Genomic DNA, 20,487 nt, shown 5'->3' with positions numbered 1-20,487 from the left:
TTTTTTTTTGAGATGGGGTCTCACTCTGTCAGTCACCTAGGCTGGAGGGCAGTGGTGCAATCTCGGCTCACTGCAGCCTCTGCCTTGGGGTTCAAATGATTCTCCTGCCTCAGCCTCCTGAGTAGCTGGGATTACAGGCACCTGCCACCACGCCCAGGTAATTTTTGTATTTTTAGTAGATATGGGGATTTGCAATGTTGGCCAGGCTAGTCTCAAGCTCCTGACCTCAAGTGATCTACCCGCCTCAGCCTCCCAAAGTGCTGGGACTACAGCCATGAGCCACTGCTCCCAGCCAGGATCCAGTTTCTTGACTTAATCATTTACACTGTTTTTTCCATTTCAAACTCTGTTTTCTTCACTCATTCCATTGGCGTGTTTCAGTGTTGAGAGCTGTGCCCTGTAGTGGACAAAGCATAGAATACTAGAGGCATAGGGTAGTGAAAGGAGAGGAGGGAATTACAGGGATCAGCCTCACTTCAGGATAATAGAATTGAAGAGATTTGGAAGGCTGAGTGGATAGAGTGTGTGAAGGAGAGGCCCCAATCAAATGGGAGTCTCAGGATGCTGTTAGAGACAAGCGGGTGGACTGCAGTGTAGGGACTTTTGCGGGATGCAACTTTTGGACTTTGGGAGGATTCTGCTCCTGCAAATTGTCAGCTGACTGTCTTTCTGCCACTTCTCGGGAATTTCTCCTAACGTATTTTGACAAGAGTACTTTTCCTAGTCTGGCTTTGCCTTGGGTATTTTTAGGCAGTGACTCAGCGGGGAAGGATTTTCCAGAATCCTCATGTTAAATAAATGGTTCTCATCCCAGATTTCCTGAGGGCAGCCACAGAGCATAGAGTGAGCTCTGTGCCAGCCTGTGTTTTCCTATTCAGGTAAAGTTCACAGGCTGCAAAGGGGGAGCCTTTTCAGAAGACAGCTCCAACAAGTGGCTGTCAAAACCAAAGCCAAATGCACACAAAGCGCCAAGACAGAGCTTTACAATCTAGGCCCAGTGTTCTTGTTTCTGCTGCCTCAGATGCTTCCCTTCTCCTCCTCTTGTCCACCCCTCCCTTCCCTCCTAGGACCAGGAGGCATGTCCTCCGCCCTATTCTATATTTCTCATCACTGAAATCAAGGAGATTCCCAGGTTGCTCTGCACCTCCTATCACATCCTTTTCATGACGCTACCAGGGCTGCCGCCTAAGAATGACAGGTTTTATAAATATGAAATAAACATTTCTTCAGCTTCAGGAATATGGTAGTGAATCTTATTTTCTCTTGTAGCATTGCAGAATCAATGCAATTGCCTTGTAAGCCAGGGTCAGCAAACTGTTCTTAATGGGCCACATATTAAATATTTAGGCTTTGCATGCCAGATGGTCTCTACTGCAACCACGATACTCTGCTTAGCACATAAATGAACAAACGTGGTGGTGTTCTTCCGTAATTTTACTTACAGATGCTGACATCTGAATGTCTTATAATTTTTACATCAGGAAACACTCTTCTTCTTGTGATTTTCCCGTCAGCTATTAAAAAATGTAAAGATCATTATTCGTTGACAGGCTGTACAAGTAGAGGCAGTGGGACAGATCTGGCTCCTGGCCTGTACTTGTGAAGTCCTCCTATAGATGGAGAAGCTGAACTGAAGAGCAGTGCTTCTTTCAGTCAATCAGGCCCATGGTGAGGCCTCCTCTCCTCATGTTCCAGGCTGACACACATGCTGCCTGCCTCATGCCCTAACCCCTTACCACTTTTCAGAGCTCATTTCAGGTGCTCTTTCATCTGAGAAGTCACTTATGTGTTCCCATCTCTGCCTTGGGTGTTCTTTTTCCATGCTTCCATAGGATACTGAATCCTGGGCTTCCCATAACATAGCATTAGCCACACAGTATTGTAATGCTCGAGTCCCCATAGCTCTGTGGCTCAATGGGGTCAGGGCTCCTGCGTGTCCCTTGGATTGGTTACTGAAATCCCAGTGTGTGACAAGTATCTTGCACCTGGCAGGTTTTCTCAATGCTTATTGATTGATTGCATTAATGAATCTCAGCACTATTTTAGGCACTCTGGAAGATTAAAGAGATGAATGGACCAAGGATATAAAAGAGTTAACACATACAAAATTATAGACTAATTAGACAATGCTAACTGTGAGGCGCTAAATAAGTTGAAGAAAGAAGAATGCAATAAAGACTAAAATCATTAAGGAAGGTTTAGTAAAAATGTAGACCTTGAACTTACCTTTGAGGTAGTTGGGTGGAAGGGACAGAGGAAAATGTATTTGGGATTGTTGTTCCAGAAGGGTGAATTAGCAAAAATGTTTTGCTCTGATTCTTCTTTATCAGACTCTACTCCTCTGCAGAATTCCCCTTTGTAATTTATGGTTCTAGTCACTGAATCACCAGGATGGAAGTGAGGAACATCCTAATGTTTTTTTTTTCAAAGAGTTTCAAAGAGTGTTGCTTATTTTCTTTCAGAGACACAGATGTGCACACTGTGGCTTCCCTGTTAAAGCTCTACCTCCGAGACCTCCCAGAGCCCGTGGTTCCCTGGAGCCAGTATGAAGGGTTCCTGCTCTGTGGGCAGCTCACGAATGCAGATGAGGCAAAGGTTTGCATCTTCTTAGAGTTAGTTGTCCTGCTTTAGAAGCAAGTGATTGGTTTTCTGGACAAGATTCCACTAGGCAACAGTGGGTCAAGGGGCCCATACTTTTTGGTAAGATAGTCAAAATGAAACTTCCTCAGCAACAAAAGGCATATGAACTCAATCATAGTGACTGGCAAACCACAGCCTTCATGAGATGTAATAATCCAATAAAGAATCGGCCCATAATCAAATACTACTGGGTCATATTAAAAGTAGTAAGAAAAGGAGGATACATCAAAGGAGGGTTTCAAGCACTATGACCCTGCTGAGACTTGCTGGGACACAAGGACAGGCTGGAAGGCAAGTGTGAGGTCACATAGTTCAAGCTCTACAGCAGCTGTGAGTGTCAGGCGTGGTCGATCAAAGAATGCATGTGCTAGGGAGAAGCAGGACAGGGAAGTTTTTTTGATTGTCATTCTTTTCGGCCACAGCTGCCTGTAGGTTCTGTAATCACCATCTGCAACATCATGCTTGTGAGAGTGTACAAGTTGACCAGCAGGATTTCTGATCCTGAATAAATTATTTCTAGAAAAGCCTTATAGTCAACAATGACCACACTATAGTCATGTTACTATAATGAGCCAGCCAACCAACCAACGAAGGAAACTGATGAAACCCAACGAACAACAGCAATTCTTGATGATTTTTAAACAAGATTTTCAAATTCAAGTGATCCAAGAAGAAGTTTATGTCACACTGTTGATATGAGGGTTTAACCTCTTTAAGTAGGTTGGTTTATATCAATGACTATGTTAAAAGCCCTCTCTGGCAAAGTGGTGCACAGAAAAATCTATAATGAAGACCTAGATTTAACTTTGATTTTGCCATTAGACAAATTATGCATCTTTTATAAGACTCAGTTTATTTACTTAGACCAATAGAACTTTCTATGGTAATGGAACTTATATATATCTGCACCATTCAATATAGTAACCACAAGCCACACATGGCTTTTGGGCATCTAAAATGTGGCTAGTACACCTGAGAAGAAGCCAAATTCCTAATTTTATTTAATTTTGATTTAGTTAAATTTAAGTAGCTACCTGTGGCAAATAACTCCTCTATTGGACATCACAAACTTAAATAATTTTCATAATATCAGCTATGCCTAGATTGCTTTGAGTCCCAGGGATATGATAATGGTGGGTGGCTTAAAAATGTTTTTAATATAAGGGGAGGTTTATTATCTTCCATGCTTCAGAATTTATTAGATAGTCTGCTCCACAGAATATATTCACTTAAAATGAATGAAGAAATAGCACCCTAGCCTTGTAAGAAAACACGGCTGTAAGAACTTCCATCCCTGACAGATGGTGCGGGGAGCATCATGATTTGAATAGGTCCTGACATAAAAGAAAAGCTGACTTTATATTTCAAAATTAAGAAAGGAAGAGAACAATCATGATACGGCTAACCTGATACAGGTTTTGTGGCTCTTCTCCAAACAAAAATTAGGTTGCATAATCTGAGGTGTGATATTTTGTGCATAACTTATGAATTTTATTGGGGGAGGGAGAAGGGGATATGAAAAATCTTAACTTATACTGGTATATCTGCTCACCATTGTGAAAGTAATAACATTGTGTGGAATAAGGTTTAAAAGGCAGCTAAAAAGGTAAATGTTTCAGATGGTGTCTCATCCCTGGGTTCTGGGGAAAGTAAAGGAGGCACCTAGATACTGTTCTGACAATAAGATTCCCACCCCCGCACTCACTTGACACCTGCTTCTCCCAGCTTTTCTCAATCTCAGCGTCTTTGAGAATTTCCACCTCTGTGGCAATGCATGTCTACACACAGGGACCAAGGTCCTTCTCACTGGCGAAAACATGGCAGAGGTGGCAGCTGGGAGGGGTGAATGTGTAGCAACCTTTGCAAAGAATTTACTTGACTCAGCTGAAGGAGGGATCTCAGCATGAAGCTGATGCTGCGCTAAGAAGGTCTACATCTACAGGAGGTGCCACCTGTGGGCCGACAAGGCTGGAGGGTGTGTTTTCTACAGGAGAGCTGCTCAGGTTTGAGGAGTGCCTGCATGCCACATGGGAATTGTGTACCCTCTTTTTGTTTTATTTTGTTTTTGAGTCGGAGTTTTGCTTTTTCGTCCAGGCTGGCGTGCAGTGGCTTGATCTCAGTTCACTGCAACCTCCGCCTTCTGGTTTCAAGCTATTCTCCTGCCTCAGCCTCCCGAGTAGCTGGGATTATAGGTGCCCACCACCACACTCAGCTAGTGAATCGTGTACTCTCACAAGCACCATGTTGCATATGGTGATTACAGACACTGTAGGCAACTGTGGTTGAAAATACAGAAAAGCTCCCTTCCCTCGTCTCTCTGGCACATGCATTCCTTGTAGACATTGCCTGACATCCACAGCCATCCACTGCAGAGCGTGAACAGTCACCTTGCACCACCCTCCAGCATCTTCTGCCTGTCTGTCTCCCAGCAGGTCTCAGCTAGGCCATAGTGCTTGAAATCCTTCTCAGAAGTATCCTCCTTTTCTCACCAGTCTTAAAGTAATTCTGAGATATCTTATTATGGTCTTTTTCTTTATTGAGTTGTTACCTCTCAAGCATTCATTAAGCAAACAATTATCGTATGAGTTGTTAAACAGTCCTTCCTTAGAGTAGCTCAGGGTCAAGGGTAGAGTGCAGTGGCATAATCACAGATAAATAAAAAGCACACATGACAAAATCTATGAACCTTTTTTTTGAAATTTTATGAGAATTTAGAGCTATTTTCATTTTTTTTAATCCATAAAACTACAGGGACAGGAATGACTGCCAAAGTGTCGTTTCTGCACAGATATAGCAATTCTGTTCCAGGGTCTTCTTGCTGGCACGTGGGCAGGGTCATTTACTGGTAAATGATTTGCTTGTGTAAATCTCTTCCCAGGCTCAGCAGGAGTTGATGAAGCAGCTCTCCATCCTTCCTCGTGACAACTATAGTCTCCTGAGCTATATCTGCAGGTGAGAGGCCCATGGTATCAACTCTACGGTTTTCAACCCCATCAGAAAGAAGCTCCTAGTTAGAAAAGGAGGGACTACCTCTGTGAACACAGAGATTCTGGTCCAGCACTTTGGAATATCAGCTCCATTCACATAACACTAAAGTAGCTTCCTGTATTATTTCAAGGATTCTGAAAACCTGGTTGACCCAAAAAATGAACATGCTCCCCGCTTTAGGCCTGCCTCAGCACTTCCCAGGGTCCTGGGACATGCAAGAGAACCCAGAATCCTTATAATGTTTCCAGAATGATCTCCCATCTTCGTGACTGTGAGCCATAGCTTAGTGCCGGGGAGACATTCATTCTGGGTCACACTGGTTATTGTCCTTCAGCCCTTTCTGGAGACCGGCCGTGCATCATCCCTGTGGCAACTCTAGCTGTGGATTGATCCAGATCTGGCTGGGCTGGGAAGTAGGATCTTCATTCCAGACAGACCTGAATTATGTCTTTTATTTTTTTTTTAAATAATTTGTTCTAGTTCCTAGATTATAAAAGTCATACTTGCTTGACTTGGGAACCAGGAAGATGTAGCAAATGGTAAATGAGAAATAAAAAGAACCCACAATCCCCTCACCTAGCAATAAGTACTATTAACACTTGCGTTTTTCCTTCTGGGTGTTTCCTCTTCATGATAGATCTTTTCATACCTCAGTATAAATGTAGGGGAACAGTATTTTATAGTAAATCAAAATTATACCATATATATCTTTTATATATGTGTATGTATATATATGTGTATGTGTGTGTGTATATATATACATATATATATATATATATGATTGTATCCTGCTTTTTTGGTTTAATTTTTAACTATGAGCATTTCCATATGTCACAAAATTAGATTATAAATAACTTTATAGTATTTCATAATGTTTCATTCTTTGGACACATCACCATTTATTTAATAATAGCTCTGTATTTGAAATTTTGTTGCTTCATTCTATAAATTTTTAAATGGTTCTTAGAGTATTTAGAAATTCCCTATTTTTACAGTGAATCTAAGAGCTTTGTTCCTCAAAGGGGTAGAATTTTAGTAAAAATTCAGTGTTATGGAGCACCTGCTGAGAATTAGCAATGCTCGTGCTCTAATCAGAGGATGAGAGCAAGGAGGCACCATGGATTCCCCAGACCTGAGACATTCTTACTAATAAAGTTTTTCTCTTTGGAGACTTTGGTGGGATGGGTGCTGGCAGCTGGGATATAAGCCTATCAAGGCAAGACGTGAATATGGTCAGATGTCCATTTCACCTTTTCTAGTCCACTCTGAGCTCCTGAAATGGCTCTTACCTCCTGCTTATGTGATTCCTCCCAACTCCCCAATACCGTATCTCAGCAGCTGGGCAGGACCCTCCTGGTTCCTCTTCCTTCCTTGGTCTTGGATCTTTCAGGATGAGTCAAAATTCTTGTGGGCAGAGCAGGCTGGTCTCATTCCTGAGACTAGGAGGAAAGCATTGAGATACATCCCGGAGTTCTCACTGGAACCATATGGTTCTTCTTCCTGGCTACTTCCTGCTTTCTACCATGGGATTTCTTGGCTGCCTCCAGGTTCCTACATGAAATACAGCTGAACTGTGCTGTTAATAAGATGAGCGTGGACAACCTGGCTACTGTGATTGGTGTGAATCTCATCAGGTCGAAGGTTGAAGACCCTGCTGTGATCATGAGAGGTATGGCTGGTCCCGTAACGAAAGCAGGTGCACAGGAAGTAACAAATACAGCACTCGCCCTGATATTTGTGCACTGCTCTGAAGTTTGTCAAGCATTTTCAGCTGGTTATCTTTCTCATCTGAATTATGCAGTAGCTTTGTGAGGTAGGCAGGGCAGGAATTGTGTCCATTTTCCAGATCACAACAAAAGACAGGTCAAGCGTTTGCCCAATGGTCCTAGAGTACAGTAGGCTAGCACAAAAATAGCTAGCTAGTATTTCTTAGTCTTTCATTACTTTTAAACACCCTTAGCCAGATCAAGCAAGCAGGTTTCATTGTATTTATTTATTTACTGAGATGGAGCCTCATTCTCTTGCTGAGGCTGAAGTGCAGTGGTGCGACCTTAGCTCACTGCAACCTCCATCTCCTGGGTTCAAGTGATTCTCCTGCCTCAGCCTCCTGAGTAGTTGGGACTACAGGCACACACCCCCACACGTGGATAATCTTTGTAATTTTAATAGAGGCAGGGTTTCACCATGTTGGCCAGGCTAGTCTCGAACTCCTGACCTGAAGTGATCTTCCTGCCTCAGCCTCCCAAAGTGCTGGGATTACAGACATGAGCCACCATGCCCCGCCAGGTTTTATTTTATAAGCCAGCTCACAAAAAGGCTGCTTATGAAACTGTGCTGGGCAGGCTTCTGAGGTTGTGTCTTGGTTCAATGAACAAAAGTCCTGGCATAGAGTACTGATATCTGCCATGGATGTGGGCCAGGGGCAGTAAGCCTGGCACATATTTGCTGTGTGTCTCATAAGAAACCAGATGTCATATTGAGGACCACATCATGAGAGAAAGCTGTTTTCATTTTTCTTCTGTTTTATTGCCTACTTTCCTGATCAAAAACTAATCCAGTGGACTATTGGCTCCCTCTAAAACAGCTCCCTCTTTCATTCTACTCCCATATCCTTTTATTCCATCCCTTTCAACATAATTTCCAACTCCAAGCAATTAAAAAGGGTCTTTTGAGAAGGAAAATGAAGCCCTTCTGGGCCATGTAGTTGTAGAACTGAGTCTGGGGACATCCACAAGTGAAGATCCTTGAGGACTGACTACCTGCCTCCTATACTACTCTACATATCTTTTTCTTCTTTCTTTCAGGGACTCCTCAGATCCAAAGAGTGATGACTATGATGATCAGAGATCATGCAGTCCTTTTCCCCAAGTCCAAGGATGTACCGCTGTCACCCCCTGCCCAGAAAAACGACCCCAAGAAAGCTCCAGTGGCCCGAAGCTCTGTGGGCTGGGATGCCACTGAAGACCCCCGAATTTCTAGGACAGACAGCTTCAGTAGCATGGTAAGGTGCAGAGAACCGTCTGCTTTCATTGGGTTCTTCCTTTAGTCCAGGCAACTCCATGTAAGGCCTGCTCTGGGGTCGCAATTTGGGGAGTTTTAGATGATGCAGTGGCAGTGGGCACAACTGATACAGACTCATCTGAACATACCTTGAAAGCCTGGCCTCTTTCCAAATCTAGTTTCTTTTTTCTTTTTTTCTTTCTTTGTTGAGATGGAGTATCACTCTGTCACCCAGGCTGGAGTATAATGGCACAATCTTGGCTCACTGCAACCTCTACCTCCCAGGTTCAAGTGACTCTCCTGCCTCAGCCTCCTGAGTAGTTGGGACTACAGGCACACACCACCACATCCAGCTAATTTTTTGTATTTATAGTAGAAACAGGGTTTCACCACGTTAGCCAGGATGGTCTCGATCTCCTGACCTTGTGATCTGCCTGTCTCAGCCTCCCAAAGTGCTGGAATTATAGGCATGAGCCATCATGCCTGTCCTCCAAATCTAGTTTCTATTGGCATTCTTGAGGGGGGTGAGTGACAAGTGTGCCAATTGCCCAGTGACTGAGCAATGAGAGTCCTCACTGAAGCCTACTCTAAAAGAGAGACTCAAATGAAACCCAGAGAAATTCAATGGAAAAAATGTATACCACATTGTAAATGTTTTTATGAGAATTGTTGAAAATCCTGGGTGAACGTCCAGAGAAAACTGGTTTCCTGCTAACCCATGAAACGTGATTCCTTTCTCAGAGTATGTGATGTGTTTGTGTAATATTTCTCATTCCTCGATAAGCTTTCTCAGCCGTGTCAGCCCCCACGTTTGTGCTGAAGGGTTGAAACTCACGTTCCCAGTGTCCACAAGCTCTGCTGACTCTGAAATGTAGACTATGTGAGGGCAATCATTTACAAAGGTCAAATATTTTTATATATTTATAGGAACAAATATTTTTACAAAGAACATGTGAACTTTATATAATAGCTTGATCTTTATGTGTGGCCAAAAAAATGGAGTTAAGATTTCTAGTTGATCAGATGATTCAAGTTACCTACAGTACTGTTAACTCTGAAGATTTTTTAAAAAGGCAGGTAATGAGTAGTGGTTGTGATTTTTCTTAGGGTAGGTATTTCTGGATGCAATGCATTTTACTAACACTCTAAAACTAAAATAAAATTTTAAAATGCTCATGCTTCATGTAACAAGATCATCCTACAGTCCTTGAGAATAGCCATTATTGTACTCATTTAACAGATTTCTGCCGTTTATTGATTTCTGTGGGCAGGAACTATGCTCGAAAATTTATACTGTTCACTTCTAGAGTCATCATATTACATAACACTGTAGGGCAGAATTTATCATTCGTATTGTGTTATTGAGGAGCAGAAACTCAGAGAGGCTGAGCAGCTGGCCCAACATAGAAGCACTAACTTGTTATAGAGGAGGGCTCAGATTCAGTTCTTCCTTCAGGACCCAGGTGCTTCTAACTCCAGGTGGGGTTTCTGAAGCAAATGATTGGCTACCAAGGTCAAAGGCGGGGCTCGAACCCAATTGTCTGATTTTATGTTTAGGTCTCACTTGATCTTAGCCAAGAGGAGCTAAGAAGCAATTGATTTTATGTTTAAGTATCATATTCTCTCTCCTTTTTCTTAATGATTTCATTTAAAAATATATAATATATGCACATGGTTCAAATAATCAAAAAGATAGAAAAAAGTATACATTGAGAAGTTCTACTCCCTCCCATATTCTCACCCACCCCAACCCTCATTGCCTTCATTTAGCCTTCATAGTTTCTTATCCATCATTGTTCATTTTTGAAAATACAAGAAAACATGAGTGTAATTTACCTCCTTTTTTACACAAAATGTAGTATAATTCTCTCTCTCTCTCTACAGTCACATACATACACACACATACACTCTCACATATAACTTTGTATCTTTGTACTTAGCAGTGTATCCTGGAGACTTTTTCATGTCAATACCCAGATAACTACCTCATATGACCTCATCTTTTCAGGAGGTATACAGTGTTCCATTCTGTAGTTGTACCAGTCCCTATAGATAAACAGACTGCCTTCAGTTCTTTTTTTTTTTGAGACAAGGTCTCACTTTATCGCCTAAGCTGGAGTGCAGTGGTGTGATCACAGCTCACTGCAGCCTAGACCTCCTGCTGAAGCGATTCTATGGCCTCAGCCTCCCAAGTATCTGGGACTATGGGTGCATACTACCATGCTGAGCTAAATTTTTGGCGTATTTTTTGTAGAGACAGGGTTTCACCATGTTGCCCAGGCTGGCCTCGAACTCCAGAGCTCAAGCAATCTACCCTCCTCGGCCTCCCAAAGTGCTGGGATTGTAGGCATCAGCCACTGTACCCAGCCTTTCAGTTCTTTAGACTACAAATCAAGCTGTAATAAATAACCTTGACCAGACCTCCTTTTGTACTCAGGTAGATGTATTTCTCACATAAATTTTCAGAAGTGGGCTTGATGGGTCAGAGAGTAAATCGATTTGATTGTGTGATTTTAAAATAAATTATCGGAGTTTGTATCATTTTATACTTCCAGAAGCAATGCATGAAAGAACTGTTTTCCTACACTTTGACCAGCAGAAGAGCATGTTGTCAAATTTTGGGAGTTTGCTCATGTGATAAGTGAGAACTGGCCTTTCAGGAGTTTTAATTTTAATTTGAGTTTCTCGTATTATGAGAGAAGCTGAACATCTTTTCTTAGGTACAAGGGCCAGTTTCATTTTTTCCACCATGAGCTGCCTGATCTTGTCCTTTGACCATAATTATATTGGTTTTTAATCTTTTTCTTCTCAATATTTATGAACTTTATCTATTAAGGAGAGTAACCAGTTGTCTGATATGCATTGCAAATATTTTTTGCCAGTTATTTGCTTTTTTAGTTTGGTATGCGGTGATTTATTTCTTTGTTTTATTTTTGTTCTTTTTAATTTTTTAGGTCATGGAAATCAAAAGGTCAAATTTATCAAACTTTTATGGCTTCTGGGTTTTCAGTCATATTTACAAAGACCACCCATTCTAAGATTACCCAAGGATCCCACTTTAGGATTCTTTAACCACAAACACTTGATTTTGGTGAGCACTTCATCTCTAGAACATGGTTTCTTTAGTTCAGTATTGTTTTGGAAAAAATGCCAATGCAGATAACCAATTAATGTGATATATTAAGAGTTTCATCGGTATGCTACCAGGAAACATTTGTTTTGGGGTCTCTAATCCTTCTTAGGAGCATGACACACAGAGGTGAAAACCCCATGTGACATCCATGGCCATTTCTTTTCTAGACAAGCGACTCTGACACAACCAGTCCCACCGGACAGCAGCCGAGCGATGGGTTTCTGGAGGACAGCAGCAAAGCACCCAGGGAGAAGCCAGGAGATTGGAAGATGCAGTCTCGAAAAAGGACTCAGACACTCCCTAACCGGAAATGTTTCTTGACATCAGCTTTTCAAGGTGCCAACAGCAGCAAAATGGAGATCTTTAAAAATGAGTTCTGGTCACCTTCAGAGGCAAAGGCAGGGGAAGGGCACAGGAGAACGATGTCTCAAGACTTGCGCCAACTTTCTGACTCCCAGCGGACTTCTACCTATGATAACGTCCCTTCCCTGCCAGGGTCCCCTGGGGAGGAAGCCAATGCACTCTCTTCCCAAGCCTGTGACTCCAAGGGAGATACTCTTGCCAGTCCAAACTCTGAAACTGGGCCTGGAAAAAAGAACTCTGGAGAAGAGGAACTTGATTCTTTGCAGAGGACAGTCCGGGACTTACAAAAGGAAATAGAAACACAGAAGCAAATGTATGAGGAACAGATTAAAAAGTAAGTCACAGACAGAGGGGCACTGGGTGGCACTTGACTTCCATCTTTAGAGACAAGAGGGATTGTTCTCATCCACCAGAGAAGTCACATCACAGAACTGCCATTTTGGAAAGACAGTAGTCTATAACAGGCCTAGGAAAGAAAGAGTAAAGGGAACAATGAGACGACTAAATAGGTGAACACTCTAAACTTTAGGCTAGATTTGGGAAATGTAAATATCTAGCTTAAGTAGCCTAATCAACAGTTTCCAAACAGTGAGTGGTTCTTTAAGAATCAACGTGCTTTAACTAATTTAAAGAAACTTAAAAAAAAATTTTTTTATGTTAAGGTCATTAATTGATTCTGCAAACATTCCTCAAGCCCCTCATCTGTGCAAGACACATTCCTGTTGCTAGGGAATAGCACTGAACGAAAGAGACAAAAGTCCCTGTACTTTCAGAACTTTTTTCTAGTGGGAACAGATGGACAATATAAATATATAATGAAATATATGTTATGTCAGCTGATGGCAAGTGCTATGGAGAAAAATTAAGTGGGTCAGAAGGTTGGAAATTTCACGGAATGGGTTCCAGTGTAAAATGAGTTCTGGTCAGGGAAGGGGATCAGGGAAGGCCTCCCTGAGAAAGGCAGCAGGTAAGTAAAGGCCTGAAGGAGATGAGGAGTGACTCAGGTGCATAGATGGGAGATGATCATGGCTGGTGCTGAGGCCGTGAGAAAGGAGCAGGCCCCCATGGTTCCACCCACGAACAGTGGAAGCTGCCTGGGGCTAGGGAGAATGATTAGAAGAAGATGAGGGTGGAGAAGTACAGGAGGCCAGGACGCAGCAGGGGTTTGTCAACCACTGGAAAGCCTGAGTAAGACAGAAGTTTCTGGGTGGTTTCAACCTGGTTTATTCTTCACCGGGTCTCTGGCTTCCCACTGAGCACCAGCTGCAGGGGGGCAAACAGAAATGGGAGGCCAGTTAGGCAGCTGTTGCCACTGTCACATGCAAATTCCCAAGATCCATGCACACAATTTGTTCTCCTGGGTAGGTAAAGTATTTTCTTGAAATCTTTTTCACACTACTGATTGGCCGGCAAATTTGTTTTCAGGAAAGAAAACCTTGATCTAGCTGTGCCCATATCAGCACTAGTCATGAGGCAGTGAAATGTGAATTAGTGGGCTCTTAGATTTATGGATATGTCTTAGTCCAGCAGATTCAGGTATCTGAAGGGAAGGCTGCTGTGAACCCTCATTTACTGTTCCACATAGAAAGCTGCCATCTAGAAGCAAAATGTAGTTTGTCTAAGAACCTGAAACCAATCTTTTGTAGAATTAAAGATTTCTGTGACATCGTGGCAGGGATCAAAGCAGTCCCAGAGAAGTCTCACACTTCTCTGATACCCTGTTGAAGATACTCAGACATGATGGCAAGTGCTGTGGAGAAAAATAAAGTGGGTATCTTCAACGGGTTAGGAAAAGAACTGGCTGTCACAGAGGCAGCCAGTTTCCTGCCCCGTTGAAGACATGCATATCTTCAACAAGGTAGGAAAAGAACTGGCTGCCACAGAGGTGGCTGCTCCTCCTGAATGGAACAGAGTCTTCTGAATCCAACTGTCGGGGAAGCCTCCCATCCCAGACTTCTGAGCCTACACAGACAGGGCCTAGCACAATGCCTTACATGGAATTTCTTCCAGAGCCAGAAGGGTACAGAAAACTTGGAGGAAAAAAGGTTTGTAATGAGAGGGCCAAAGGAATGAGACCAATTTAGCTTTAAGAAGAGGGCTGGCTGTGGTGGCTCAGGCCTGTAATCCCAGCACTTTGGGAGGCCGAGGGGGGTGGATCACGAGGTCAAGAGATCGAGACCATCCTGGCCAACGTGGTGAAACCACGTCTCTACTGAAAATACAAAAATTAGCTGGGCGTGGTGGCATGCGCCTGTAGTCCCAGCTACTTGGGAGGCTGAGGCAGGAGAATTGCTTGAATCCAGGAGGTGGAGGTTGCAGTGAGCTGAGATTGTGCCACTGCACTCCAGCCTAGTGCCTGGTGACAGAGTGAGACTCTGTCTCAAAAAAAAAATAGAAGAGATAGGCGGGGGTAGGCAAAGTTCTGAAGATGGATTTTTACCCACAGAATAGGCCAAGGCCTTTGAAGATAGAACCCAAGCTATGGGCTCACATGGGGGCTCAAGTCTCCCTTGTACAAATGGGTAGGCCGCTGGGGGAAAAGGGAGGCACACTCTACAGAATGAAATTCTGAAACAAATTTTCAATCACACAATCGGCATATGTACACTCATTCCTAAGGGTCAATTCAGCACAGTCTGGTAGTGGGGGCACCTGGCACTATATTAGGATTTTGGCCAATACCAATGAAAATCCTGGCAATGCAGGAATCCCACAGATTTTTCACCTGGCATGGAATTCAGAAATGAGGGTGAGACTGCCAGGACCACTGCTCCCCCAAGGGCAGGTCCCTCTGTTTCTCCAAATCTTGGTCCTCAGGAAATCCTTAATAAGAGAGGGTGCCAGTCTATGCTCTCCATTGACACAGGATGAGGAGGCACTCATGAGCACAGCGGTGTGAGAAATCTGGAATATGGATGGGGCTTCCAGGACTGAACAAGGTGCTGTGGCAGTGAATATATAGATCTATTAGAGCTGGTCTCTTCTTTCAAAGACTTTGTTACCTGGTAGAAGATACAAAACAAAATGACATTTAAAAAAGCAGAATAGATGTCACAAGATAATGTTAAATGACAAAGTAGGGGCTCAGAAGTGCTGTGGGAATTCAGGTTTCCTGGGACGTCTTCATGTGGGAAGAGGGACATATCAGAGGTTGGATAAGGATCTTATGATTTGAAAAGGAAGATGAGCAGAAGGTTGTGAGCAAGGGTGAAGGAAGAGCCTAGAATGAATGCCATATTCTGTCATTCTTTTCTTCCCTTCCCTGTAGCCTTGAGAAGGAGAATTATGAAGTTTGGGCTAAGGTGGTGAGGCTCAATGAAGAACTGGAGAAGGAAAAGAAGAAGTTTGCAGCCTTAGAGATCAGCCTCCGCAACGTGGAGCGCTCCCGGGAAGATGTGGAGAAGAGGAACAAGGCCTTGGAAGAAGAAGTCAAGGAATTTGTCAAATCCGTGGAGGAACCCAAGACCGAGGAGGCTTAAGGGTCGCAAGAGTACTGCAAGAACAGCCTGAGGGAGACCCAACTCTGACTCCTGTCTCAGTGCTACCTGATGACGGGAAACAAAATTACTCTCTAAGAGGGAAAGGACATTTTGAAGGAGACATCAACTTTCCCCATAAATAAAAGAATGGAGTTTGCAGGAAGGGGAGGGTGAGCAGAGATGTGTGTGGACATCTCTGACCATCCATTGCTGTGTTCAAATGGATCATGTTATTTCACTCTGGTCTCAGGCATGACCATGTCCAGCGAAGACATTTGAAGCAGGTCACATCTCAGGACCCAGGCAACAGACTGGCTGCAGCACAGGCTGAGCTGAGGTGTGATTAATTCTTTGTTTTTTGTATGGAACAGCTCCCTTGCCAGACAGCCTCAGGGCATCTCTGAGACACAGGGGCAGAAAATGACATTCAGCTTTTGACTCCTCATCTATGTAGTGCTGTGTTGTTGGGGGCTGCATCTGCTAAAGCCAGAACCCCATTCGGCTATCCCACCATGATGCCCATTCTCCAGGGATTCTCCAACTTATTATTATTATTAGACTAAACCAGGACAAGCAACAAACTGTATTTATAAAAGCAAAATTGATGAGAAAATTATGTCAGAAAAAAAAAAAAAAAAAAAAGCAAAGCTATTGCTAATCCACACAGCACTTTTGTGAGAATTAGCAAAAGACACCCCTTCCTTGGGGCAGATGGGTTGGTCAGCAGGGCATGGGCTGGATTTCAGTCCTGACTTGTCTTTCAGGGACAGGTGTTTCTGTACTTCCTGAGCCCCCTTTTTTTTCTGTATTTCACAAAATTATTGTGGGAATTATATGAGAAGATGTAATCTAGTCCCTACTTGCCTTTTAATTGTCTATGGATGGCCTGGGAACAAAGGCTTCCTACTATGGTATGACCTCTTTATAGGTTTGTTGTGGGTTTAAATAGTAATTGTCATGACAGTAGTTTCTTTTTTCCTACTTCACCAAAATGCAAGTGATTTTACCCTTTAAAGGGGCAGCAGGCACTAGACCATAGGTGGGAGAGGGGCTTTCCCAATGGACAGCTGATTCTTCCCCTTCTATATCAAGCCAGCCTGGCAGAGGCCCTGGTCAGACCCCAAACCTCTAGGTAGGTTGGCTGAGTCTTTTTTTTTGTTGTTACCATTCTAATTAGATGGTCTCCAAGCTCTTTTGACTGGGTACCTCATCAACAGAAAATGTTTGAGCATACATCCCCCAATATATTTATTTATTTATTTATAAATTACATACATGTACTGCTATAGTACTCCACATTTATATTATAAAACACAGAACAGTAACTGAATAATGATGAGATAAAAACAAAGATTGATAGATGTTCCCAAGTTTGAATAATGATGAGATGAAAACAAAGATTGATAGATGTTCCCAAGTGCGCTGTCAGCTCTGGAAACACCGACCCAGTTCCCCAGCAAGTATTACCTGTACCAAATTCATATCATTCATCCTATTGCTCCCACAAATGTGCTTGAACTCTTGAAGCCCTGTGGCTTCAGTAGTGGTTTGGAATCTATGGTTACCATAGTGAGAGTTTAGCCTTCCCCAGCACATGGGCCTCCTCTGTCATTCCTTTTTCTCTCTCTCTTCTTCACTCTAGTTAGTCTTTCCTTCCTGTGGGCATGACTTATTACCAACAGAGTGAAAGTGGACAGGAGCGTCAGTGTTTCTTGGTCCTGCTACTCAGGCCCTGCTCCACCAACACCACAGCCCCTTTGAGGACCAGATTGATGGAGAGGGAGGGTGACTCTTAACAGCATTCCCGTCTAGGCCTGCTTGCAGAAGATTGAGGGGAAATTAATCTGAATATTCATAAGAAAAGCAATAAAATACTTGGTTTCCTAAGTTTTCAGTGTTTTTAAATTACAGAATAGCAAACATGGAAACACTTACTGACCACCTGATTTATGTTGGTGAGTGCCTGCATTTCTGCGAGGCACACATCCTTGTGTTCTCCCACGGATTCCTCACACTGACTCTTTGGGGGCTTAAACAGAGTTGAACAAGGAAGTGGCTGCTGTCACAATTTCCAAAGGAAACATTTGTCTGAAGGTACAAAGAGGAGGTTCTCAAGTCTGTTTTGAGGTCCCTGTCATTGGGCCTTGCTGGGTCCAGGAGCCAGAGCTCAGGCTGAGTGGGAACCTTTGGATCCCAACTACCTTCTGGTTTGCCAGTGTCTCTCATTCTATTTTTTTCCACCAGTATTGTGAGAAAACAGAGCAGCTGTTGGCCTTGGAAGCACTGCAAGTGTCAGTCCCTCTTCACAATCAAGAGAAGAGTCTGGCTCGCTTAAGTTGCCACTAGTTGCTCCTGTGCCACCTTGCATACAAGGAGAACACAAGAAACAGGGTTTTCCTAGGACCCTGGGACCTTATGGGTCCAAGAGTCACATGAATCCCTTCATCCTGCTGGGAAAGGCAGGAAGGAGGGAGCCCCTGAGGGCCAGAAAAGAAGATCTGGGATCTGATGGCACTGTTTTAATGCCCTCAGAAGGCATGCATGTGATCGCATGACAGGGTAGCTCCAGGCCTTATCTGGACCAAAGGACCAGGTTCTAGAAGGCAAAACCTGGAGACTGACCTGTGTCGGGTATGCTATTGGACTCTGCAGCTCCTACCTATATTTCCATGGACAGAGCTCTATCAAATCTGCCTTTTTCCCAGCCACACCCTTACCTCTAAGTTACCCACTCTCCTCTCTGCTCATGGGATAAGAACCTAGAAAGGTCTTCAAAGTGCATTTGAAAACCCCTTGCCCTCTTCCCTCCCAAACTCCTTTTCTGTCAGAGCCTCAAGCCTGCCCCTTATCAGGGTACTCTTAAGTTTGGGGTAGATATGATGGTTTTCCAGTAAGACTATACACTGGATAGGACAATTCATACTAGAGGATTGGCTGGGATGATTCCCTTCCAGGGGGTTCTGGTCAGGGTCTGTAGTCTGGAGAGACTATGTGCAGCACTCCTAGTGCAGAGACAGCTGCATAGGATGTAAACTAAAAACATGATGTTGTTTTGACCAACTTCCTAAAACTGTTCAAAGGCCTGTCCCCTCAGAAAAGAATGAAGCAGAAGACTCCCAGGCTGCTCAAGGCTGCTGAGAGGGCGAGGCCAGAGAACACAGTGGCACAGCAACTGCTGGCTGGATTCCACGGGCTCTGGACCAGAAGATGCATGTACACGAGCGAACGCCCTGTAAACTTCCACATTCCACCACTTCCTTTGCAGATAGCAGCAGTGGTCAGGTCACGTGCTAGCCGGAGAGCAGAGAAAACACTTGGAGGCTGTTCCTGCAATTAAATGTTCCTGCATTTACAAGAATCACACAAAACCCTTCATCCTGCCAGAGAAGGCTTGGAGGGAGGTCCTGAGGGTGGAGTTCTAGCTACTGCTCAGAAACTCAGGCTGGCATCTGGCCAGCAGCAGAGAGGCTGGAGCCAGGGGGCTTGTGGCTCAGATGATGTCCCAGGGCAACTGGGAATAAGCAAAGAATATCAACACAGCTGTGTAACTGTAACTTCTATTTTTTCTGTTGCTGGAAACGCTCTAGAATCATAGGGTAACATAACTGGAAAACAATCCGATTATATTTAATTCAACCTATTTACTTCATGGACAGGGGAACCAAGGCCCAGTCACACAAACTAAATGGCCAGTGCTCATGCAGAAATTAGAAAGAGGATTGAAGGAGGTGATTTTTGAGGGCTCCTCTAGCCCCTGATTCAGTGATTCTTGTGATTCTTGCGATTCTTGCCTTCTCTCCAAGGGTTGTTTCCCCTAAACTGCAACCATGGTGTGAACTCTGCTGAACATCTGTTGCTGAGTGCTTCCAAAATACAGAGCACTTCCTCAGCTCATGATTATAACCAAGACCCACTTAATATGATGCCAGCTTTTCACCTACTGTGTATTCCCAATACTATTGTAAAACACGGGTTCTCAGTCTTGGTGGCACAAGAGAATTACCTTAGGGACTTTAAAAAAAAATTCTGATGTTCAGATCTTACTTCATATCAATTGAATCAGAATCTTTGGGATGGGGCCTAAAAACTGGCATTTAAAATAAAAATTTCCAGTTGATTCTAATATGCAACCAGGATGGTTAAACAGTTTTAAAACTGCTAAGTTTGGCATTAGTCATCACTAATGATAATATTATTATCGTCTTTATATTATTTATCTACCTGCTCCCCTTTCCCATCTCCAGTTAACACTGCTACGTTCTCTGATTTACAGGCTGGTTTTCATGTGTTTATTCATCTAGGATAAGACATGATTAAGAGATACAGAATGGATTTATGTTATATACCCATTTTATGGATGGCGAAAGTGAGCCCAAAGATGTTTTTTAAAAATCAGCATAACGGTAGCTTAGTATGAACAAATCCAAGGGTTTTGAAAATTCCTTATTATATGGGAGCACTGTTTACTTGCTTTAAGGGTTGACTCTAGACACAGGCAAAGAAGATAAGCACTTGAGGGCCTGATTTTAAAAGTACTGAGAATAGCTCTGATGAAAGTCATCTCCCTTTCAGACTCACATTAGATTGAGAGGTGCCTACCAGTACCCTTTGGAATATTAACCACAAATGTGATATTTCTGGAAGATTCCATGAAGCCTCCACTAATCATTAGTATCGTCTTTATATTAGCTATCTGATTCTTAGAAGAGAACTGTGTAATGAAGGAATGAGAGCCTGGCCAGATAAGTTGTGCTGTGGGTGGAGGAACAGATCAAGAATATGGATGTCACCTAGAAGTATTGTACTGTGGAGCCCTAGCCGCCTGAGATGGGGTGAAGGTGCAAAAATCAGGCCTGAAGAAGGGAAAGGGGGACTCATCAGCAG

The 20,487-nt window shown here is 43.3% G+C and overlaps 1 protein-coding gene across 5 annotated transcripts in view; it reads left to right on the top strand.

The window, feature by feature from the left end:
- The window catches only part of ARHGAP25 (Rho GTPase activating protein 25), an 86,656-nt gene extending 70,380 nt beyond the window's left edge, over positions 1-16,276 (top strand). For all 5 annotated transcript variants that reach the window (XM_017522093.2, XM_017522092.2, XM_017522091.2 and 2 more), the window contains 6 exons: positions 2,463-2,595; positions 5,519-5,592; positions 7,176-7,297; positions 8,433-8,629; positions 11,929-12,458; positions 15,393-16,276. In XM_017522093.2, the coding sequence (XP_017377582.1) occupies positions 2,463-2,595; positions 5,519-5,592; positions 7,176-7,297; positions 8,433-8,629; positions 11,929-12,458; positions 15,393-15,603 (1,267 nt within the window). In that variant the 3' untranslated portion in view covers positions 15,604-16,276. The remainder of the gene's footprint in view (positions 1-2,462; positions 2,596-5,518; positions 5,593-7,175; positions 7,298-8,432; positions 8,630-11,928; positions 12,459-15,392) is intronic.
- The last annotated feature ends 4,211 nt before the right edge of the window (positions 16,277-20,487 follow it).

The sequence above is a fragment of the Cebus imitator genome, unplaced genomic scaffold, assembly GCF_001604975.1.
Source record: "Cebus imitator isolate Cc_AM_T3 unplaced genomic scaffold, Cebus_imitator-1.0 Scaffold23, whole genome shotgun sequence".
Taxonomy (NCBI): domain Eukaryota; kingdom Metazoa; phylum Chordata; class Mammalia; order Primates; family Cebidae; genus Cebus; species Cebus imitator.
This window is presented reverse-complemented; position numbering and strand designations above follow the sequence as displayed.